Source organism: Mytilus galloprovincialis, chromosome 3, assembly GCF_965363235.1.
Source record: "Mytilus galloprovincialis chromosome 3, xbMytGall1.hap1.1, whole genome shotgun sequence".
Classification (NCBI taxonomy): Eukaryota; Metazoa; Mollusca; class Bivalvia; order Mytilida; family Mytilidae; genus Mytilus; species Mytilus galloprovincialis.
The window spans coordinates 105,442,155-105,468,163 of record NC_134840.1 but is presented as its reverse complement, the minus strand read 5'-3'; the positions used below and the strand labels follow the sequence as shown (position 1 = coordinate 105,468,163).

The window sequence follows — 26,009 nt, the reverse complement described above, 5'->3', positions numbered from 1 at the left end:
AAAAAGATTCACAGGAGTAAATTTTTCCGAAAATTTATTGTATATGCCAATAAAACAGCCCTCATTTAATATTGATATGACATAAAACCCTTAATATTTTTCAAGTAATATACTAGTGATTGAATTCTTTTATTGTCTCCTCTTAGGTATTTTCTCCCCTAATGTCTATTATAAATAAAAAGAAAGGAATAGATGTCGGGGGATCTCATGCCAGTGAGACAACAACACAACAAATCAAACAGCTAAACCGAGAAATATTTATAGACATATTTTAAAAACAAAAAAAGTGCATATGCTATACAATCATTTCAAGCTCCAAACAACTATCAAGATGACACTTTTATTACATTTATAAGGGTTATTGTTACAGTAATGAAGAGTCAATTTTTTAATTACTTTTGTCTTGAACTGAAATTTGAAAAACATTTGCTAAACGGTTCATAAATTGTTTGGATAAAATTACCAAAAAAAAGTTCATTTCTAGGCCATTAGAGATCCGCAAACTTGAAAATCATCACTATATGATTTGACCCTCATCGTTTCATCAGTAACACTACATGATTGATTTATGAATTGGTGTTAAACTACACCTTAAACACTATTGTGCTATTTCGTGGCGCTCATGTTTATGTGTGGAGGAGTAACACATATAAAATATAGAAAACACCGGTTAAAAAGTTCTCATGGAAACACCGTGAGCCAACCGTCAGCCTTAACACCTATATAATTAACTGAATTTGTTTTGGAAACATTGGTTAAACTTAAGTTTGAATTTGTTAACCTGCTTCGATACATATCTTCAAGTAAATGCTTACACGTCTGGCTGTAAGTATGACATATGTATAGAACAGTTTTATTTCATGAATATATATGATAAATATGTTATAGCCTTGAATATGTATCACTGTAGTATTTAGGTCTTTACAAATCGGGACATAAAGCATCAATTTATAGTACCCATTAATCTTCAGTATTAGCATAATTAGTTAGCACAACGTATACTATAAATAACCGAACGTATTTATTGTATCAAGAGATTTTGTTTTACATATATTCCAGAATTTAAGAAAAAAAGTAATGGCCTCACAAGTCAAGCACCTTTGTACAATTTGCCACGATGATGGAATCTCCAACTCAGCAGTCACATGGTGCACATAATGTGAGGTTTTCTTTTGCCAACGACTGCTAAAACATCACAGCAAGTCGAAACTGTCTAAGGACCAAAGATGTCAATGCAAAGACCATAATAAGAAGTTCGACCAATACTGTTCTGTCCATACATGTCCCTGCTGTGTCTAGTTTATCACAGATAGGCACCAGCAATGTGAAGACATGAAACCATTGTCATATATCCTGAACAAAGTAAAGTTATTTGCATCTGTTCAACTTTTTAATTTTTTTCCTCAAGATTTGAAGGATTTGAAGGAAAATTTAGATACAGCCATAGAATACTTGAAACAGATCAGTATCATCAATACTAAGAAAACAAAAGCCATTGAGGAAATCCGATCAATTGCGACGGTGGAAGTCAATAGCGGGTTACTTAAACAAGTTAGAACTAATCATGCTAGATGACTTGGAGTCTAAACATTCGAAGTTGAAATCAAACATGACAACTCTAGTAGACCAAATGGACCAGCGAGCAAGAAAGATAGAACAAACGCAGAGTGAATATACCGAAATGACACACTATGCAACCGAGTTACAAATGTATATTGGTCTGAGAGATATTGAAAAAACGGCAAAATAGCTAGAAGATGTAGAAAGTGAAGACCATTTCAGTGATAAGGATCTAGAAGTTAACGTTACATCTGCTCTCCAATCAATTTTATATGATGTCAAATCATTTAGAGATATTAAGATCAATACCACCTCTTCTACTCTTCAAATAAAGACAGGACGAAAAGATCAAGCCCAGCACTTGGTTCCAAAAATTCCTGGAATAAAAGATATCAAACCATCCTTGTTGACAAGATTGATTATTCCAAAAAGATTTAGGTCTATGGATATAAAGACCTGCCTAGTATTACCAGCTGGTAAATTCATGATACTAGTACTTAATAACAACAAAACACAGCTACTTTTGTTCAATAACGAGGGCATCTTTATCGACCAAAAAGTTACATTCAGAGGTTATCTACATAATGCCCGCTTTGTAGGAAATAATACAGTGGCTGTCACATTCGGTAGAGCAATCACGACAGCACTAGTTGATATACAAAAGAAAACAGTTATTAAAACAATTAAACTTTTTAATAATTGTCATAACGTAGCAAGTGGTGTTAAAACTTTGGTCGTCGGTAGTGGACACAGCCAGATTACTAGAGTGAATTTGAATGACATGTCTCAAGCAATTTCAGAAGTGTATGATGCTAACTTTATTTCATTAGTTCAAGAAAGAATATATTTTACAAATTGCAATGACCACCAAGTCTGGTGCTACAAAAGTACTGGTGAACTTCTATGGTCATTTAAACACAAAAATATTGATGGGCCAGCAGAAATTACATTAGACATGCATGGCTTTGTTTATATAGTTTCTAATATAAACGACAGTATCATGGTAGTATCACCCGATGGTAAAATGTAAGACAATACTATCAGAGGCTGATGGCTCGGCTGATGCAGTGGCGGATCCAGAACTTTGCCTGAGGGTGGGGTGGGGGGGGGGGGGGGGGCGCTGACTGATCTAAGGGGGCCCCGCTCCAGTCATGCTTCAGTGATTCCCTATATAATCAACCAAATTTTTCCCACGAAAGGGGGGGGGCGGTCCCCCAGCCCCCCCCTGGATCCGCCTATGTGATGGAATCAAACTTCCATGGGCAATAGACATACACAGAGAAACAGGAACGATGATAGTGTCAAGTTATATAAGTTATGATAGTGATGCATTCTATCAAACAGCTTTTGTTTATAAAATCTAAAATGAACTTATTTAACTCAATACATATATGTTAATAGGTATATGGTATTAATTGTATATACAGAGCAGGTGTCTCCGTCTTTTTGTTAAAATAATTATGTGTTCACTTCCTTACAGAAATACTGAATTAAAAAGATTAATTTAGTTTTATTTTATCTTCACATAGCCAACCGTATTCAAAAGGGGTGTTAAAAATATATAGCAAACAAAAATGAAAATAACACATTAAAGTGTGATCAAAGTTATCAATCTTCATTAAGAACGTTCCTAATCAGTAATTTGAAAGCAAAGGATGTATGAATATACTTGAATATTTTTTTTTCGTAGAAAAGGGAGATTAATCAAAACTGTCGAAAGGTGTAACTGTAGAAATATATCATGTTGGGAAAAAATTGACACACGCTAAATAACTTGAAACCCAGGTGGTTCCTTCATAATTGAGACTATATAAAATATACAAATATAAGAGAAATCAATAGCCTGGCCCGGAATAATTTACTGGACAGTATACAATAGACAACACTTATGAGTCTTTTGTAGACGAAACGCGCGTATGCGTCTGACGCAATTACAAAATTTCAATCCTGGTATCTATGATGAGTTTATGTGCTTCTTACATCGACTCAATAAAGAAGAAAAAAGATATTCAAACAAATGCAAATATAACAACAAACCGCACATTATGAAGATATAATATTTCGATCAGTTTAATTTAGCCACGGTATGTATTTGCTAGTAGTCCTTGGTTAATGTATGATCACTGTCAGTTTACTTAGTTTCTTCTGTTTTTTAAATCAGAGTCAAGAGTTTACTGTACGTAATGCTGTGTGTTTGTTTGTTCCACATTGGCTAGATACAAAAAGTAAAGTCACAAAAATACTGAACTCCGAGGAAAATTAAAAACGAAAAGTCCCTAATCAAATGGCAAAAACACATCAAACGAATGGACAACAATTGTTATATTCCTGATTTAGGCACTTTCAAATGTAGAAAATATGGATTGAACCTAGTTTTATAACGCTAAACCTCTCACTTATATGACAGTCGCATCAAATTTCGTTATATTTACAACGGATGCGTGAACAAAACAGACATATATAGGTAAAATAGTCAAAATATGGTTACAGAAGTTGTCGCTGTGTTACAATCTCAAAACAAACAAACATTTACAAAAAAAGCATCTATCAAATTAAATAAACACATTCATTGATTCGCGCGTTTGACGCCAGAAAATGTAAACGTCACATATATATAGGAAGAAATTTTGTCGTTCAATTTATATTCAAAGAGGAGGATTGAGATCTTACAAAACATGTTTGACTTCGGAGCAGTGAATATTACACACGTTACAAAGCAGGAACCCTCTAGCCTTTGTAAGTCTTGTGTATTTTTTTTTTTATTTTATTTTGATTCATTTATATGTTTCTATTTCGCAAAAAAAGTAAGTATAATGTTCATGGACCACCTGAAGCCCCGGTTGCGGTATTGTCTCGCTGCGTTGAAGACCTTTTGGTGGCATTGTGCTGTCTTCTGCTTTTTGGACGGGTTTTTGTCTCTTCAGGCGTATTTTCTGTTTTCTTGTCAAAGTCACAGGCACTCGTCTCAGAATTTTGTACCCCAATATACCTTAATAAAACACAAGGTACTTAACTCGCGTTTTTGAAAAAATGTCAGCCGTCGCGAAATTCCGTTATATGCCGATTTATCGGTTGTCAACCCACTATAACTTGTTATGACGTAAATCTAAATTGATTTTTTCTACACATATATTAAGATATACAGGGGGAAATCCGAGACAAGTACCTGTTGTCAAAGTCTAAAAATCAGGAATAGGAACTAACAGGATGAAATACAGTTAAACGACTATACTGGTATGATCTAAAAATTAGGACAGAAAAAACACGTGGTTAGTGAATTCGGACACCGACACCTGATATCGGTCAACCAATTTGTGATAGTAACCGTAAACCTTATATGTAGAGTCAATTGTTTTTCTAGTTCATAATTTTGTAAGAGAATTTTTTTGTGTGTAAGGAGCACATTAATATTAATGACTCAAAGTGTGAACATGCGCCAGTGTAATGTACGACCTGATATAAGTAAACGTAATACGATGAAGCAGAGCATATTGCTGCTGAGAAATTGGAAGTTGACAATCATAAAAAAAAACAACAAGAAAACGTCACGTTTGTCATAGATTCTAGTTAGGTTTGGAGTACTCCATCTACGTCCATATCGATGAAGATAAAAAATAAGCAAACCATCTGCTTTCGGTAGTCTTAAGTTAACGAGGATATATCAAATGTAAGCACTCATTGAAATGTGGGTTATAGACGACAATGACTGTTTTGTTAAGGCGAGTCTTTATGTTCTACCATGTTCTACTTTTAGATCTATAATCATTTTGCTCTCGAACTTTACACTACACTCTAAAAATTGTGTTTAGAGCCTAAACACTTTCCTAAACACATTTGTGAAACCGATTTTTGACATGTTTTAAATCTAAACATGTTTAATATTTAATGTGCTAACAGCCTAAACGTGTCAAGCTATAACGTGCTTAGACTGTAAACATGTTTAGATGTAAAGTGTTTAGACTAGAAACACGTTTTGCTGAAAAGTGCTGAGACTGTAAACATGTTTAGTTGTAAAGTGTTGTATCTGGAAACATGTTTAGTTCTGAAGTGTTTTGTCAGGAAACACGTTTAGCTGTGAAGTGTTTTGAATGTTAACATGTTTAGACCATAAAGGGTCGTGAAGAAACATGTTTATCGTTTTAGGGCGATAAGCCGTTACTTCATTAGACCCCAAATAAACTAATATTCCGGAAGGCTTGACTGTAAAACGTATGATAGCTCTCAATACTACATGTTTTCATACCATCACAAAAGGAGCCAAACGCATCAAACTAAGAAACTTGAATTTCCAAATCAAATTGATTGTGACTAATACCTTTTCAATCTGAATGAGTATTTTCTTTAATTCAATTGTCGACATTCGACTGTTGCATTTTTTCTTCATTTCAAATATTCATTAAACAGTCTAGAACTTTTGAAATGAAATTACTATTATACTAATTCTAGGATTAAAAACAAAATTACAATATATAAAACAAAGGAATTTATGTAATTGTTTATTTCCAGTTAATCATTTAACACAATCAAATAAAACTCATAAAATCATAAATTCATATCAACGTACATATACATAATATTGACCAATCAAAACAATTTGAAAATGTCCTGTTTTCATTTTACAAGTCAATAAGAGCTTCTCCTTTCTTAGTACCCAACTGCTGGTCACTGGCCTGAAAGATAAAAAAATATTGATAAGCAACTAAGTATAATTAATCTAAAAATATAAGTATACGAACTACAACACCAAAAAGTAAATGCATGATTTAAGATCCAGATAACATCATTAGAACACTGGTATAAATGCATAAATGTACTACTGAGTCAATTGATATTTTTGATATAAAACTTCTTTTCATGCTTAATATCATTCATTTGATCAAATATATATTGACATTTTTAAAATCAAATACACTTCAGATTCTTACCTAGCAATATAGTAGCTACTGTGCATTATCTCCTCTTTCGGCATGTCAAGACAAATGATTTCCTCTGTACTTCTCTCATCTAGAATAAAACAATACATATCAATAAAAATATAAGAAAGCACAACTGCTTATAACTATTGAAGAAAAACAAGCATCTTTTTATTTATTTTGAGCAAATGTTGATTGTGCATTTAGGAACTGCATACTAAAACAATGAACTCGATATGACACTGGTTTTGCGAATGATGCACTCGGCAGATTCCACTTCCCTTCATGTTCCATTATAATCTGCCGAGGAGTACCAAATGAAAATTGTCCTCACAAACACCTTTCCAAGAATATATATAAAATAATAAGTGCTAGCTTGCATAATAGAACATTAAACAACTCTTATCTTTACACAAGATAGTTTGAACACTAAAAGCTCTTACAAGCACTTGTTTCGTTGGATGGTTCCCCCTTTTTCTTCTCCTGCATTGACTATACGGTAGTGCATTCGTAAATAATACTTATAACTGTCAATAATCATTTAAAAATGGCAGTACAAAATAAAAATCAGTATAATTATAACTCCTTACCTTTCTGAAACAGTTAAGTTACTGTCAGTTATGATCAGAAGTAAACAGCGTGGCTTTTAACTTCGGGTTCTTTGTTTCTTCTTCCCGCTCAAAAATTAGCACGTGGTACAAAAATGTATGCATGCCGTCTTCGGCCTAAATGTGTTGTAATTCTAAACGTGTTTAGGAAAGTGTCTAAATATTGAAAGTGCTTAGAATTTAAACACGTTTAGCTTCATATACTTGACGATGTAGCTAAACATGTTTAGCACAACAACATGTTTATTGCAAAGTGCTGAGAGCCAAAACATGTTTAGTGCGAAGTGCTGAGCGCCAAAACATGTTTAGTTTTTAATGCTTAGAAATTAAACACTTTCCTAAGCACATAACTCTGGCAACACGTTTAAATTCTAAGCACTATTTTTACAGTGTAGATTCTATATATTTTTGTACATAATTTAAGACTGACTGTTAATATTTATTAAACATAATCGCCTCAAAACAGGGGCGAAAGATACCAGAGGGACATTCAAACTCATAGGAGATCGAAAATAAACTGATAACGCCGTGGCTAAAAAATGAAAAAGACAAACAGACAAATAATAGAACACAAGACACAACATAGAAAACTATAGACTTAGCAACACGAACCCCACCAAAAACTGGGGATGATCTCCGGTTTCAATTGGTGACTTGTTTTTTTTTCTTACATACAAAATGCCTTTCCACAGATAAAAGTCAGAATTAAATAGTACCACCATGTATCTCCGAAAACTAAAGAATAGGTATAGTATGTGGTGTTTAACGACATTGACTACACATCAGGGTCTCACAACGTCGGTTATGGATAAGTTAGACATGGAGATTTTGACAGGGGAAAATACTCATACTTAGTGAAACATGACATAGAAAGACAAAATATAAAATATCAATTGAAATGGTTTAACTCAATCAAAATACATATTAACACAAGTAAACATACACTAATAAATGATCTATGACACCATGTGAATACAAAATCAACAATATGCCTACTGAAATAAAAGTCTGCATTATTTTTCTCTTCAGGAATGTCTGTCAATGCAATGTTTTTAATATATTGGAGACGATGTTACCAATGGTGTTTTTTTTTGTTGTCGTAATGTACAAGTACCCGGCCACGTCCACTTGTATTTTTGTCCATCTGATGAGTTAAGCCTTTTTCAACTGATTTTTATAGTTCGTTCTTATGTTGTACTATTATACCACTGTCCAAGGTTAGGGAGAGAGTTGGGATCCCGCTAAAATGTGTAACCCTGCCACATTATTTATGTATGTGCCTGTCCCGAGTCAGGAGCCTGTAATTCAGTGGTTGTCGTTTGTTTATGTGTTACATATTTGTTTTTCGTTCATTTTTTTATATAAATAAGGCCGTTAGTTTTCTCGTTTGAATTGTTTTACATTGTCATATCGGGGCTTTTTATAGCTGACTATGCGGTATGGGCTTTGCTCATTATTGAAGGCCGTACGGTGACCTATAGTTGTTAATTTCTGTGTCATTTTGGTCTCTTATGGACAGTTGTCTCCTAGGCAATCATAACACATCTTCTTTTTTATATCATGAGATTTAAGCACGAAATATTCAAATCTTTGTTTTTAAAAGGTTTACAATTAATGTAAGCTAAATTATTTTTTTCTTCATGTGCTGGCTTGGAAAATAGCTTTTCCACCGAGCTATGACTAATCATTTGAACAGCCCGTTAACCGCTGTCTGGATGTTTAGCCGGATCCTATCATACAGTCCAGACTTAAACTTCCCAAGAAAGACCGAATCGGCTTGAAAAGGCACCTGGACATCCACTCGGCGCACTTCAGCGCCTGGTCGCCCATTCGTGTTATTTTTTGTTGCTGTTGTTCATAGGAATATAACAAGCTTCTATTCTATTATAACTTCTACTTCCACTTCTACTTCTACCATATATATAGTGATCCCCTTCTACTTCTACCATATATATAGTGATCCCCTTCTACTTCTACCATATATATAGTGATCCCCTTCTACTTCTACCATATATATAGTGATCCCCTTCAACTTCTACCATATATATAGTGACCCCCTTCAACTTCTACCATATATATAGTGATCCCCTTCAACTTCTACCATATATATAGTGATCCCCTTCTACTTCTACCATATACATAGTGACCCCCTTCAACTTCTACCATATATATAGTGATCCCCTTCAACTTCTACCATATATATAGTGATCCCCTTCTACTTCTACCATATATATAGTGACCCCCTTCAACTTCTACCATATATATAGTGATCCCCTTCTACTTCTACCATATATATAGTGACCCCCTTCAACTTCTACCATATATATAGTGATCCCCTTCTACTTCTACCATATATATAGTGACCCCCTTCAACTTCTACCATATATATAGTGATCCCCTTCAACTTCTACCATATATATAGTGACCCCCTTCAACTTCTACCATATATATAGTGATCCCCTTCTACTTCTACCATATATATAGTGATCCCCTTCAACTTCTACCATATATATAGTGATCCCCTTCTACTTCTACCATATATATAGTGATCCCCTTCTACTTCTACCATATATATAGTGATCCCCTTCTACTTCTACCATATATATAGTGATCCCCTTCAACTTCTACCATATATATAGTGATCCCCTTCTACTTCTACCATATATATAGTGACCATATATATAGTGATCCCCTTCTACTTCTACCATATATATAGTGATCCCCTTCTACTTCTACCATATATATAGTGATCCCCTTCTACTTCTACCATATATATAGTGATCCCCTTCAACTTCTACCATATATATAGTGATCCCCTTCTACTTCTACCATATATATAGTGATCCCCTTCTACTTCTACCATATATATAGTGATCCCCTTCTACTTCTACCATATATATAGTGATCCCCTTCAACTTCTACCATATATATAGTGATCCCCTTCTACTTCTACCATATATATAGTGATCGCGATCCCCTTCAACAAATTGAAGATTATGTCACAGAAGGAAACTTACAACAAGACATAGACTAATATGTATACTAGTAAACAGAAAAACAGAAGTAAAAGGAAAAATGCTATGTATATTAACTTAAGTTGGATGTAATACTGAGTTAAGTTAATGTGACGTTGATGTTTTGAAATTGAAGATTTGAAAGGGTCGGTAGATATTGGTGTTTTTTGGGAAATTAATTTATTATTTTTATGTATTGCAAACTTTTCATGTTCTATATGTTGTCACAGTAAGTACTATAGCATTACCACTGAATCATGCTTGAATCTTTTCTTCTGTTAGAGAGCCGTTCACGCGACATTCAATATGTTGTAACATGTTAATAACGCTTGAGGTGTTTCTGTATTTGTTGGTAACTAACTATTAAACTTTTTCAATGTTATATGTCTTGTTGTATAAGTATATGGATCCCAAACAGAGCAAGCATACTCTAAGTATGGCCCTACTAGTCTAAAAACAAATAATTTTAGAATGAAACCAGTTTTGAAAACACTGTTCCAAGTATAAAAGTCTAGTTTTAAAATAATTTCTAATCGCATAGGTTTTTCGTTGTTTGTATATTTCATAAAAAAAGTTTAAAAAAAAAGTATTTCCGAGGAAGGGAACTAATTTTTCCCCTAATTTGAAAAACCATCTCCTTTATCCTTTAGCAACATATTTTATCAATTAAACAAAGAATAAATTAGAAATGAAAATAAATCCTCACACTGATTATTTCCCTTTTCCCAAACTTTAACCAAAACCTGCATGGGACCTCAAAATGTCTTAGTCTGTTATGAAAGACGTTTTCTGATTGGTCTTCCAGAAACTGACAGGTGTGCTTTTCTTTCAAAATTTTCTTTCGTACAGACAACAGACCTGAAAAACTATAAACTGAAACACACGAATTGAAAGTAGAATTCAATAAACAGTAATTCATTGATAGGTATTAATGAAATTCATAATACACTGAAACAAACTATTCCTTAATCTAAAACTTTTGACCAATCAGAAAGCTTTTTACATGTTACTAAACTTAATGGATCTTAGCAGTTTGAAAGCAGACTGAAAATGGGTCTGGATCATGAATAAATGGAGAGAAAAACTCAGAGGGTAGTTCGTTCCCCCTCGTTGAAGAGGAGGAGTCGTATTATCCCATTAAATCAGCGTGTAAGTAGATAATGCACTTTATGTAAATGACCATGCATGTTACATGAACGGTTTGTTTACCTGTGTGTCAATCATTTTCCGATGCTGCATGCATTGTAAAATCAATTGTTTACTCATCATTTTAATCACAATAGTCCAGTCAATCTAGCATAAATTTGACCCTAACCTGAAAGTAATTGCAACAGAAGATTTTTGAGTTTTAATCTTTAGCATTATATCCTAAATATACACAGAAAAAAGTCCCAAAAAATCTAACTTGAGGAAGACTAAAAAAATCACCATTTAAAATTCCTATGGAGATTTACATTGAAAAGGGAAATAACTCTTGCAAAAAAGGCAGAAATATCAATAAAAATTGATATAAAATTATAACTTTACCGCTTCTATTCATCAGAATGTATTGATTCTTGTTTTTTTAGCGGTCTTTAGAGTATAACAAACAACTCTAAAGGTGTTTTCATATATTTTATCAAGCTATAATCTAGATTTCGTAATTTATTAGTTGACCATTTATTGAATTTTTCAACATGCCAAGGTGAAGAATCTCAAATTTAATAAAAAATAATTAAGCATGACTTTTTTTGTATTCTTCTTTTTGTGGTTTAAAGTTTCTTAAGATAAGTAAGTTGCTGAAAAAATATAATATACAGATATAAACAATACCAAATTTTCACATTATTTTTTCAAAATGGTTACAAAGCTTCAAATTTGCAATTTCTTGAAAGAAAAATGTGCGAAAAAAATAAAACTACCCATAACACTTCGGTTTTGTACATTTCATGAGATGAAGATTATGTAATTTAGTCAAAAACAAACTTATAACCCCATCAAAGTATCATACTTTTCATAAATTTCAAGAAAAACAACCAAAAACTGACCAAAAAAGACTAATTTTTGCAAGAGTTATCTCCCTTCCCAATGTTAATTTCCATAGGAAATTTAAAATGCTGATTTTGAGTTTTCCTCCAGTTAGATTTTATGGGACTTTTTTCTGTGTATATAAAGGGCATATTACTATAGATTAGACTTGAAACATTTTCTGTTGCAATTAGTTTGAGGTTAAATCTTAGTTTGACTGGACTACAATCAATTATGACTAATTCTTTAAATTTATAAACTGAAAGATTAACACACTGACATCTGAGAAATGTTGTCAAACTTTGAAGAAAAGGTAATATATTATCACAAACAGGGGTGACCAGACGAACTTGTCTGTTTATGATATGGGCCATGATCATGAAGAATCTTACTCTGAATTGAAAATTTCACCAAGCAGTTACATTTTTGTACCTTAATTGTCTTAAATACTGAATCATCGAATGGTAGCTATAGGATATTTTAATTTTTGCGATTGAGTATCCAGCGATTTCTTAGTGTTGGATTAAACATAATTTGCGAATTGATGTTATATTCTTTTTCCTCCAAGTTTTAAAAGTGAAAGTGAATATATATAAAAACCTTGCATTTTACGGAATCAGTTCCTATGTGTACTGTGTCACCAAAACAGTAGTTTGAGACAGACATGACAGTGAATATATCTTGGACCATAATATTACCACTAATTGCATGTAATAATCTTGGTATTTTTTCAATTTGGTATACACCCCAACAGTGAAATTGATTCAAAAGGTGTTAATTTAATTTTAGGGAATAAACACCTAAATTACCTATGGCCTAGTCCTATACACTCCTCTTGGTACCTTTTATAGAAATAAGGATATGATCATTATCAATGAAATACAGTGTGCATGTAAAACTTTCTACATTGTACCATACAGGTGAGGATGTAAACACCAATAAGCCCCCATACAGCCTTAAGCAATGAAAAAATGAAAACAATTACAAAAATACACAGTTTACACTTGTATACACCATAGTTCTGATATATGTAACATACTAATGGCAAAAGTTTAGATATACTGTACTTGTCCTTTTCCAAATACAGATTTTTAAAAAAATGGAAAAAATTACTGAATGGCAGGACAAGTTCTTACGACTTAGTACAAATGGCTTGGTGTCTGCTGAAAAAGAGTAGACATTTTTTTTTAATCCTATTCAGATGGGTTAAACATTTTTGACTTATGAATAAAGGTAAGATTTTGTTTGGTACATGTATATATATCATATTTTATACAATGTTTTGTTCATTATGGACAAAATGTAGAATTATCGAAAAACATACAATGTATACATGGTTGTCAGGCAGGATACAACTGACCTTGACCTCCATGAGCTAGTGATCCACTTTAACATGTTTTAGCTGCAATGGTCTGGTCTGTTTCTCAGATACATGAACTTACAAGCAAAACATTAATGTCATTGTACTCATGTACATGTACAATGTATAGTAGTACAAATGTAGTTCAACTATGATTTTAATAGTCACTGGTCATAGTGGAAGGTGTGTAAGGTCAACATGTTTGTCTGATAGGGGTCATGTACACATGTACATGTAACTTGAACATCATTTTCATGGTTTTCATGGCGACTGTTACGTTAAATTTTCAGGATTAAGTCCTTTTTCTCAAATTCATGTACATTGTACTATAAGTAATGGGTCAAATATATTTGATGCTCTGTGGTCGGGTTGTTGTCTCTTTAACACATTCAGCATTTCCATTCTGATACATGTATGTACTCATTATTGCTTGTACATTATTGTAAGATGAACGTGTTTGTCTTGCAGGGTTTATAATCTGAACCTGAAATCATTTTTTTGGTTTCTTGGACAACATTAGGTTTTTGTGATCATGGTGGTTAGGTCGAATTCTCAGATAAAAAAAAATGATATCAAGACTTTATTGATTTTGATAAGCCTGAATTGGTTAACTGCATTTGGTGTACAATGTATTTGACTTTTATTTACTAGATGGCATCTGTGTAACTGTCCTGATTTCCAACGATTTCAGTTGTGCATGCATGCAATCTTTTAATCTTTCCCACACTTTTTTATTGAAAATTAAATATTTATTTTAAAATCAAATGTTAAGCATCTCTCACTTGTTTTCCAATCCATTGTATTGTATTGATGTACGGATTTATTTATCTGTTTCTGAAAAAAATATTGTTTACACTAAGCATCTCTCACTTTTCTTCAGCATCTGTCTCACTGTGTATCATGGATACAACAGATATAGGTACTTGGAAGCTTGAAAAGCTATATACCTTACATTCACCACCACCACCTTATATCCTGGGTTGGGAACCCCCTCCCTTTTTAATTGGGCTGGATCCACCCCTGCATATTATACCAGAATGTTAATTTTGATAATTGTAGGACATTTGAAAATAAGCAGTTTATATCTAATTAAGTCATTAAGTGGCAATACAAGTACAGCTTGTAATTTAAAGCATATTTTAAGTGAAACTTTCTACTTTTAGACATTTGCCTTTATGTTTGGTGTTTGTTAAGGTGATTTAGGGGTCAACAATATTGACATGGTAAATAAGGTTTATTTGTAGAAGATACTAAAACATCTATCAAATTACCAACTTATACAAGCTATTAAATGTATTTTGAATGGTGTTGCTATCATCAAATCCTCCAGTAAGATTAAGATAAGTCCTTTGGCTTTTTACACTTTAGTCCAGTCACCAGTGTATGTTGATTGCAGAAGGAAGAATGGAAGGGATAGTTGATGATAAAGATGTTATAGAACTTTGCTTTTTGAAAAAAAAAAAAAGTTTATTGGATTATGATGGTATCAATATAACTTTTAAAATTATAAGTATTGCTTAATTACATGTACATGTACTTGGATTTCATTTTGTTTTCATGACTAAATGTTAATAACATTAAAACTTTTCTCATATAATTCGAATAATAATTTATGATTTCAAAAAAGATATTGCAAATAGTTTGCTTCAGAATTCACGAAATATTTTTAGCCATGGTGGTCCTTGAAGAAAATCTGCTGGTCCTCACTATTAATCTATTGAAAAATACTAAAATTGTGTCAGTCCTATGCAAAATTTTGGTGGTGAAATCCTGAGGACTGACACTTTTCGCGAACTCTGTTGCTTTAAACTCAGTTATTTGGAAAATGTTTGATGCCATATTTAACTTGTATAATTTCAACCAGAATCAATTGAGTGATACTTGTATATCAATATTGTATGCACTGTAATATGTACATGTATATATGCAGCAATGTCCTCAAACAGGGTACATCTAAATTTATTTAAGAAAAAGTGAACCATTTACCTGTTTTTGTATAGCAGATACATTGCACATAATTAGAATGAATCCCAAACAACTGGTTAAATTTTTTTTTGTTCTATCTAAATGTTATGGCCCATTTAAGATGGCGATCGTGTTTATTAATATTGAATGATATTAATTGATGACAAGGTGCCCTGGGGCCTTACATCATGTTGTAAAATCTCCCATCTAAAAACAGTACTACAGTATAATATAATCAAGGACTTACACATGTAGTGCTATTTTGGACTTACTAACAATATTTGATTATGGCAAAGCTTCATCGGAAAGCTATGCCAGTCATATCAGAATCAGTAAGTTTTTAAATAACTAATTATTTTTTTGTCAAACAAATAACAAGAAAATGTAAGTGACTACATGCAGATGCAGAAATTGAACATACACTAAATCTTTCATGATACTGTTTTTAGGTTGACCTATTTCATTATTGTATTGATCATTGCTGAAATTAATTAAATAAAGATGTAATTATTTTGTCAGCCATTTATCGTTTATGTACATGTACAAAAAAAGGGAAACATTCTCAATTGTATGTAATTAAAAAAGTTAAAAATGGTGACATGTCATGTGATGTCAGTAGCCACAACATTGTTTGAATTTCTTTTCATTATTTCCAAAGGTAACATAAATTTGAAGCTTGTTCAGATTGTATATCTACCTTTAAATTGATTTTGATTTTTCTATCCAAACCCCAGTTTTGACTTTTTAAGCACTTTTAATTAACCTACAAATGTATACATGATGATGTACAAGTGAAGGTGTCAAATCAAAGTCAGATGTCACCAGTTTTTGTAAGATTTTTCTGTCTGTTACATGTACATGTATAATCTATAATATTAGGTTAAAGAGATGTGGTATGATTGCCAATGAGACACCTATCCATCTAATATCAAATGAAGTCATGGAAGTGGATTGAGCAATCATTATAATACAGCCCTCAACGATGAGAACACTGTATAGTCATGTATTTAAAAGGTCCAAACAAAAAAATTCAATTGAGACAATTAACAGCCTAATTCATAACATTACAATTTACGAAAAACAAATTATTAGACTTAAAAAAAACAATGACAACCATTGAACTGCAGGCTCTTGACATTTCGGACAGGCACATATAGAATGTGACGGAGTTAAACATGTTTGAAGACTTAACCCTCCCCTAACTTAGTCAATGTTCTACATAGATGTGACTTACAATGCTAACCTTTGAAATATTTGTTTGACATCTTACACAGAATTTTGTATATCTGTTTAAACATGTTAAAGGAACCGAGCCATGTCTTTTAAAAGTGACAAAATTACTGAACTCCAAGAAATTCAAAGGACTGGTTACATATATAGCACTTTGTTAAAAACAGAAGCCAAGAGGATAAATTAGCAAGAATCACTACGTTGAGCATGTTGAGTGTTTTGTTTAAAGTAGATGTTTTTTTTATTACTTTTAGGTTCAACTTGAGCGTGTTATTGGACTTACAGGAAGTTCTAATGCTACCCTTGATTGTGATATTAACACAGGAACTATCGCCTATCCAGCAGGGTAAGTACTAAGTTATATTGTGATTGTATACACCTTATCGCTTTTTGTCCGGCATTACTAGATATCACACAGGTTCCTGTAAAATTTTGACGTCATAAAACAAAATATCTGACGCCACAATGGAAAAGTGATTGCGGCCGGGTCAGCCAAGATTAGCGATAAGGTGTATTGAATGTGACTCCTGATATTTATTCCAATTATAAAATGGGTTTTCAAGTATTCTATAGATCCTTAATTCCAGTTGGTCCAAGTATTAAAAGAAGTTAAATATGAATTTAGAGGAGATGTATGATTTATCTAATGGTTTAGTTGAAAGTCGCTTTTGCTGGAGATTTTTCACTGTGAATACTGGTGATTTTAGGTGATTTACTCAACCCCAGCATCAGTGTGAATACTTGTGATTTTAGGTGATTTACTCAACCCCAGTATCAGTGTTTTATTTGGTGAATAATGGTCTGCATAGTAAATATTATCATTGTGAAGGCACCACACTTAGTGAAGCCTGTATGTTGACATCTGATTGTAGTTTTACTCTTGTGTCTGGGTTGCTGTCTCATTCATGTTTGCATGTTACCCCACCCACAACCACTGTAACTCAAAACAGAAAATAGAGATTTAGAAGATAAGATATATATCTTGTTTTGATAGCAATTTTCTTATCTATGAAAATGAAAGTCTGAAAATCTACATGAAACTTGTCAAGAGCACAGTGATTGTTTATTGATAAGGAAGAGATGAATGATTAGTGAAGAACTATGAAGAATTCAAAGTTTCTGATATGTTATGTGTTGTATTTAAGCTGCTTACTTTTACTTGAAAAATGTCTATGAAAAAGTTGAACACTCAATTTGTTTCTTAGTATACTGTACCAGAGTTAAGTTACATGTAAGAACTATAATTATGTAATGATTTAATTACATTAAAGCTCCTATAAATAGACCTCCTTAACGTTCTTGTGAGGTACTAGTGCTTCTTAGGCTCATTTGTACTGCAGAGTTCTGTCTGACAGTTGCATGTAAAAAAATGTATTAAATTGTTAATGATGATGAATGGATGTTTATTGTCAATAATAACTACCGGGGGTAGCAACAAATGAGGTGCATATTGTGGATGAGAACATATTTATTCAATATGTATATATGATGCCCGCTTTAATTTGTATTGGACCAGAAAAACTAAGCAGGAATCTTAATTTACTAGTTCAAAAGGTAACAGTCCAATCAACTCGGGAATATATTCTGATTTAGAATCAACCAGTCTTTGCTCTTATTCGAATTCCTTAATGCTATGTGCTTAAAGGGCAAGGAGAAACATCAAATACCAAATAAGTCTTTCATCAACCTGGCCTTTGATTTAACCTATGACTTTCTAACTTAAGGCATGCAGGCAGTTACAGCTTTTATTTTTGAAGTCAATATCCTCTTCTACTGTGACAGTACGATACATGTACATGTAATAGTCAATCATTTGTAGTAAAACATCCCATGTGTGGGTTATCAATTATTTTTTTTGTGCTTCATACTTGTTTTGAGATTCACTAAGGTAGAACCAGATTTAAAAAAAACCTTCAAATGGATAATAGGGCCAGTAATATGAAAAAAAAACTCAGTACAGAATATATTTATATACAGTACCTCATTGGTGTTGATTATTATAGTCTTGTCATTATTTTATTGATGATATTTGATAACTGGGCCAAGGTTGTGAAAATTTACAAATAAACATGGAAAGTTAAACAATTTTTGTATTCATGTGAGTTTTACTACCTTTTAAAGATAAGTCTATCACTTTCCCTTTATCTTGAGGAAGAGTGTAGTGTGGGTGTGATCAACATTACACTGACAGGTGATCCTATGGTCATTTAAATCTTCTCCAAATTAAGTAAATCCATCATACCATAATTGAAGAGTGTTTATTTGGTCTAGATAATAAGCTTTCTATTACAAAGACACCACAGGTATCATACAATCACATTAACAAATAGGTCCTTTATGACAAAATTTGATATATCATTACAGGGAATTTACGGCTATATTGGGATTGACTGGACTCAGAGGTTGTCCAGTAATGGCTCTTTTTTAGTTTTTTTTTTTATTTCTGTATTTTTTTCGTAGTTATTGCAAGAATGATGTTAACAGAATATTTTCATTGTATTTTTTTATTTCTGTATTTTTGAATATTATATGTATTGAGAGAATGACGTTCATGATACAATCTCTATCGATTAAATCTGTTTGCTGGATGTAATAGATTTACATTACAATGTATATAATACCACATGTTTGAAATGAATGCTGAATGAATAAACACCATATGTGGTAATGGTCAATGAGACATCAGGCCTACAATGAGCATAAAGAGGTCACCACACAGCCATATCCATGTGCCTGTCCCATTCATGTATTGTGTTTTGTTTTGATTTAGATTTTTATGTAGAATATACTATCAATGTCAAAGCTTCTGTTGCCAGTTGTCTAATTAGTTGAACTGCTATAATCACTAGGTAGTCAATACTGAGGATACCCATGCTGTTGCATTCTACCCTAATCTTATTTGTCAGTTTTCCTATCAAAGGTTGAGATATTTTCTCTGGGGACTGTGGCTTCCTCCACCAATAAAACTGACTGTCATGAAATAGCATAATAGTGTTGTAAGTGGTGTGAAACATCGATCAAGCAATCAATCAACCAAATCTTTGATAGTTTCTGTCTCTGTGAGATTTATTGACAAGTTTTCTGTACTACGGATTAATTTGGGCTTTATATATATTGTACAGACATTTGTCTATTATTGAAGACTATTCTGCTCTCTTTTAGCTGTTAGTTTGCTGTCTCATGTAAATATGCACCACATCTCATAATTCATGTTTTCAATGAGCTTGTGCCACATGTAACTGTGGGTAGAACGCAATCCTGAAAAAAAATACATAAATCAACAAATGAAAAGCTTTCAAGCTGATTGAAATTTAGAAAATTAAAGATAATATTAAAATTTCAGAAATCATAAAGATTAATTGAAATTTAAAAACTCTTAAAAGTTTGAACAAAATGAACCTAAATAATAATAAACATTGGTAAAGTTCACCACTCCAGCGATGGAAAAGAAGGTGGTAAATGTAAAAAATTTTCACATTCAGAAATGTCACTGAAAGTAACTGTATCATATAGTCTTTGTGTGCAGGTACAATTAAGCATCTCTTTATGGTCATGATGTTGCATATTTGCATTGTATTATGGGTGTTATGTGTCTTGTAACTTATAATACAATTTTCTGCTTCATTGTTGAATGTAGTGTGATTTTTAGTACAAATTAATCAACTTCAAGTACAAACAATTATACTAAACATCTCACTTCTAACAGAGTGCTTCCTTATGTCTGTATCAATTTACAGTATAATACTAATTTGAGACACTTGATATTGTTTGATACTTCTGGATTTTCTATCTGTTTTGTCTAGTACTCTAGAGGGAAAAGTTTAAGATGTCAAGGTTCAAGACTTAAACATTTGTCTGGACTGAGCAGACTCACCATTTTCATAACTTTGTCTTACTCTTTTTTTGTCCTTGTTGCAAATTAATCAACATAATACTAGCCAGTCTTGGATTTAGAGTTTTCCAAATTTGACCCAAAAATGTAGCAAAAGTCCTTAAATTGTGTCACATGAGATGGCTCAAATATACCCCCTGTATTTGTATTCTCAAAATGCTGACAAGAGTAGAATTGAGAATGGAAATAGGGAATGTGTCAGAGACAACAATCTGACCAAGGAGCAAAAACTAACCAAAGGCTGACAATGAGTCTTCAATCAACACAGCTAGAAAATCTAGAAAAAGCTAGAGTACATGTAAAGGAATGAAAGGATGTGAGATTTGAATTGAACATTTTATAGTTATATGTATACAATATTCTTCTACAATTGTTTTGTTAAACATACAAAACTAGTTATATAAACAGAGCCTATGGGTCTTATACTACATATGTCTGTCTCATACATTTTCATTGCCTAGAGAACTGTACATTGTATTAGATCTAGACCATGTTAGGTGTGTTTTTAATGAGAAATATTGTAAAACAGCATTTACCTAACAAATTATAAATTCAAAATAGTGTTTTGAATTTGATAATGTAACCGAGAAATGTAAAAAAAAAACGTCAAAATGCGTATTTCTTGTTCAGGTATAAATATTAAAAATAACCAGGTGCTTTATTGTAAATGGATGGTGGTAAAGATTTTTAAATCTTCATTTAAGGTGTTTTGATGTTTCAAGGAGAATTTAAGTGGGTTAAACGAAAAAATATGTATGTTGACATCCTATAATTATACTTTCACCATCGGCAAGACTGTTATGTTTGATAAATCGGGCTTGTTCGCATTTACATAAGAAATTTAAAAACATTTGTAGGTTGTCAACTTCGTAGTTTTTTTATTCAAATCTTTTGTAATATATGATTGCTTAAGGACATTTTTAAAACACATGTAATTATTTGAGGTCAAACAATGTACAGTTGTTAATGAACTAATTTGCATTGTTCATGTTGGTTAAAGTTCTAAAAAAACTACTTATTAACGTCAACAATAATATATTTTTAAGTGAAACTTTCCTGAAGGGGTATAATAATTGTAATTCTACAAAGGAACATTGGAAGTTACTCTGTGGCTTAAAAATGTTTGGAAAAAACAATTTAAAACATGTTTCCATTTTGATAAATTTTTTAAATCAATTGCAGTTTTTAAGGTTCATTAATAGGGAACTTTTGCACAACCACTGCACAACCACTGCAAATGAAAGTTGATGACATCTGTTTAAAATAATCTCAACTTACAATTGATTTATAATAAATATAGTATTGTAAAGATCTGCCAATTTGATCCTGTTTTCTCCAGTTTCAGGTTAACATTTCAATTTGCTGTACTAAATTTTTCACATTGTTTATTTTTGTGTTGTCAAAATAAGGTTATATAAGATCTTGCCTTGTATTACATGTACAAAATGTATACAAGTGAAATAGTATATGTATAAAGTGACTAAATATGTATACAATTACATTTATATATATACATGAAATAATGTCTATATTTCAAGGTCATGTCAAATGTTTATTTTGCTTGTCCCCCACATACATTTTGTTCATCTTTAGACTTCCTACAAAGACATGCTTTTCATCGCTGCAGGTCACTATATTTAAGATCAACGATAACAAACCACCTGATTTTAATTCAATTCAATTCAAGTTAAATGATGTGCAAAATATTTATGTAATATCATTTAATGTAGATAACATTTATAAGACACAGTTTGTTCGTTGAATCGAAGCTCTCACTGTATACATTTTATATATAATTTTGTATAATGCATTCATATGTTAAGATGAAGTAGAACATTTTAAACTGCCCTCATTCAAATCTTTAATACACACAAATTGTTTAGAGTCATATAGTTCAATAGTATAGTTTGTCATTTTTACGAAGACTTTAATTTAGTTTCTTGCCTGTTTAAATGATGTTAAATAAAGTAAACATATGAATAAACGAATATGTCATGACTAAAATATATATTTGGACCAAAGCTGTCAACGCAATTGGTTCTTTCTTTTTCATTTAAAGATGTCATATTTATAGATTATCGATGGTTTTTCAAATGAGATGATGTTTTTCAGCTACAAATGAGATTAATTGAAGGGCGATAGCCCTGAAAATTGAAATGAGATGCGGTCGTTCGGGTACCATCTTCAAGTTTGAAAGACCATTGATAATCTGTTGATCATTATAATTTTGCATATGATGTTGTTGATGTTTATTCTGACAATGGTACCTGCAACCTTAGTTTCTGAATAAAATTTTCTACTTAGACCTAAAGCGAGTAGTTTGATATGAAACTATTATCACAAAAAATTATCACAAATGAAAAATGCACAAAATAATAAAAGAACTTCATTATTGTTGTTAAAACTATTATAGAGCAGTATTTTAAAATCCCATTAGATACAAGTTAACTGTACCCTCAGTATATTCAAATAAAGTTATAATTTCCAGGATTTTTAATAGAAATGTATGATTTCTCCTGTTGTTTGACATACACTAAGCTGCCTTAGACTTCTAAGCCTCAGAATTTTGTACCCTGATACTTAGATAAATGTATCTTATAAATCAGTACCTATTCGAGTAGTCATATCTTTGTTCCCAAATTAAGTCAGCTTTTAAATGCAATTATGTTATGACATCAATGATTTTACACCTCAATTAAATCATGCAAGTATTCATAGTTCATTTGTCCATCATACTCATTAACATTGATTTAAAATTGGCCCTTATCATGAAAAATAAGCATACACATGTCATTTGAAACAAAAGAAACTTAAAAAAATTGAAAATGAAAAAAAATTATTTTCTTGGGTCTGGATATTTGAGTTATCAGAAGCTGAATCAACTAAACTGGAATGAGGGTGCTGCACATAAGTAATAAGAACAGATGCCAGATCTAGCTTAAAACTTTTGTTTGTATTGACTCAGGGCTATATTGATTTGCACTTGTATTGAGATGTTTCCAAGGCAGTTTTAATTAACTAATAAGTTACAAGGTTTACTGTGTTACTGAGTATTGCATATATGATTCAATAGAGGGGGAACACAAAATTAGATGTGAGGTATTCAATATTGAAACATCAACCCAACAACACATGCCAAGAAAAATCTTTTTAATATTGGGTTCAGATATATAAATTCATAGAGCTAGGGTATTTTGTAGTAGGATATGCTTCTATTTGTTTCTTATTATAAGACCTTTTAGTCTTTTCCCTATCATCCTTTGCTTTCCCTTTTGACTGTTCATGTTACATTAAAAGTTGAAAACATTCAAAACCTAAGTAAGATGGCCTTAGGCTTATAATAGTCTGATTTACCACAATTTTTTGGGATTTTTTTTTAGGGGGGGGGGGCTGTTTTGATTTGGTCTATCAAAGGTATTGATGTTAGCTTCATTGATGAGTATTGCGTATATCAAACTTGCTTCTACCATTAAGCAGATACTGGGTTATACAAAAGTCCATCAACATTTTCATTAGAAGAGACTAAATTTCAATTTGAAAGTGTAAATTAAATCATCAGTAAATATATAATAGATTTAAAAATAACATCATGTAATCATTGATTGACTTTTAGGGAACCCAAAGTCCATGTGGTGTCTTTAGTTAAATGTACTTTATGAAAAGATTAGAACAGGTTCTTGTTCGAAACAACTTCACCTCTGCAATAACATGATTTTTCATCATTGCAAGGAATCCAATGCTACTAAATACTATGCTGCACGAAGGAATTTCTTTGAAATTTACCTGACAATGCACATTATTTGCAAAACTTTTTATTCAGATTTCTCTGCAGCAAACAGAATTTTTAGTGCAAGTTTCCTCATCAGTAGCACACTGATTTAAAGGTCACCAAAAACAAAGATTCTATAACATGAAATAATACAATCTTAATGATCTATTAGATATTTAGTTTCTTTGTAAACTAAGGTAAACAAAAGGTTTTTGTAATCTCCATGTGATATATATTTCTGCTGCATAATAAAGATACATTTAATTGCTTTCTTGTTCCTTTGGCATTTAAATTGTCTTTGCTTTATTGAGATACGTAATTTCTGTCTTTTCTCTTATTCTTCATCTGCGATACCCTGCAAATGTAATTTCTTAGTTTTAAGAAATAGGTTAATTCCTCTGCTTCTCGTTGATATGTATTTTTTTTACTGAATGATAGAAATACTAAGATTTGCTTGTTTTTTGTGAGACAGATGAGCGGTGGTTAGGTATTTGGTATGTAAAGAAGATATTGTTATAATGAGTTTCATATGTTACCAGTTGTCTTTGAAGGACCTTGAGTTTTCAATAGTTTAGAAGTAGTATATGTCGGTAGATAATGATAGATAGCAATTAAAGTCATGTGGTGAATCCAGCTGACATAGAATCTTGCATGTAATTGTTACTGTTACACCTGGCAGAGATCTAATCTATTTTCCAGTATGTTTTTGTATGTGTGAAAGTGTTGTAATGTTAAGTTGATCTAGTGTGTCCTGAATATTTTGCCGCACACAATGTCTTCAACTTATTATTTATTTTTATGCAGTTAAGCTGCATTATGCGAGCACCCTAGATTTGTGTTCTACCCAATAAATGCTGAAATACTTGCCATTGTTATTATCTAGCTCTCTACTATGTTATATATAACTAATTGAACACTTTTTTAATACTTTTTATTCTGGATTACAAAAAATATGACCAGAAAAACCTTAAATGATCGTCGATTTATCCAAAAGTTTTGAAGTTACACATAGGAAGTAGTGCTTATTAAGAATCCTTGTGTAGTTCATTATGACTTGTGCTTTTAGCTAAGATGTCAAAGAACAAATGTATGAAATATTTAATCGCCGAAAATATCTTAAGAAAAGTAGTTTAGATTTCCCAAATGGCAAAAGTCGTAGGGATATTGTTTAATATCAATACGTAGTACAACTACGTCAGTAGTCTATTATATATAATAAGTTCAACTGTTCATGCTGTTGGCGGCAATTTCAAATTAGAAAAAGAAATTTTCGTAGCTTTTGAATTTGGAGGCAGGTGTGCAAATTAGCGGTGGTCCGAGGTCCGCGACCCTCCACTTTTGCAAGTGGAATTTCGACCAGGGTAGTTGGTATCTAGCTACGCCCGACGTAGTCACCTTCCACTTTAAATAACTTTGCAAACCATCCATGCAAGTCACCAAAGTCTCCAATTAAACGAGCTAAAAACTTTTTTTTATCATTATTATTCATGACAGCGATGTTCATTTTGTTCAACTGCTAGCTTTATACAGAAAATCGCCGACAAATGTTGTATAAATTCGAGTAAAATCGTATCTGATTGACAAAAACAACATTGTAAACACATAACAATGGCGGCCGTGAAGACAAAATTTTACAATATCGGATCCGATTCCGGAAGCGGATAAGGATAATTCCGGGTTCGGCGATCAAT

The 26,009-nt window shown here is 32.1% G+C and overlaps 1 protein-coding gene and 1 long non-coding RNA gene across 10 annotated transcripts in view; one reads left to right on the top strand and one right to left on the bottom strand.

Moving 5' to 3' along the window:
• Positions 1–5,927: 5,927 nt before the first annotated feature.
• Positions 5,928–7,171, bottom strand: LOC143066690 (uncharacterized). Its single transcript, XR_012975745.1, has 3 exons — positions 7,064–7,171; positions 6,486–6,564; positions 5,928–6,230 (listed from the first exon to the last, which is right to left on the bottom strand). It is a non-coding gene; the product is annotated as an uncharacterized LOC143066690 (long non-coding RNA).
• A 3,783-nt stretch (positions 7,172–10,954) lies between these two features.
• The window catches only part of LOC143069661 (uncharacterized), an 87,205-nt gene continuing 72,150 nt past the window's right edge, over positions 10,955–26,009 (top strand). For 7 of the 9 annotated variants that reach the window (XM_076244409.1, XM_076244406.1, XM_076244405.1 and 4 more), the window contains exons 1-2: positions 10,956–11,244; positions 16,912–17,003. In XM_076244409.1, the coding sequence (XP_076100524.1) occupies positions 11,167–11,244; positions 16,912–17,003 (170 nt within the window). In that variant the 5' untranslated portion in view covers positions 10,956–11,166. Of the gene's footprint in view, positions 11,245–16,911; positions 17,004–26,009 lie in introns of all 9 variants that reach the window. The other 2 variants (XM_076244402.1, XM_076244403.1) reach the window with 1 other exon arrangement.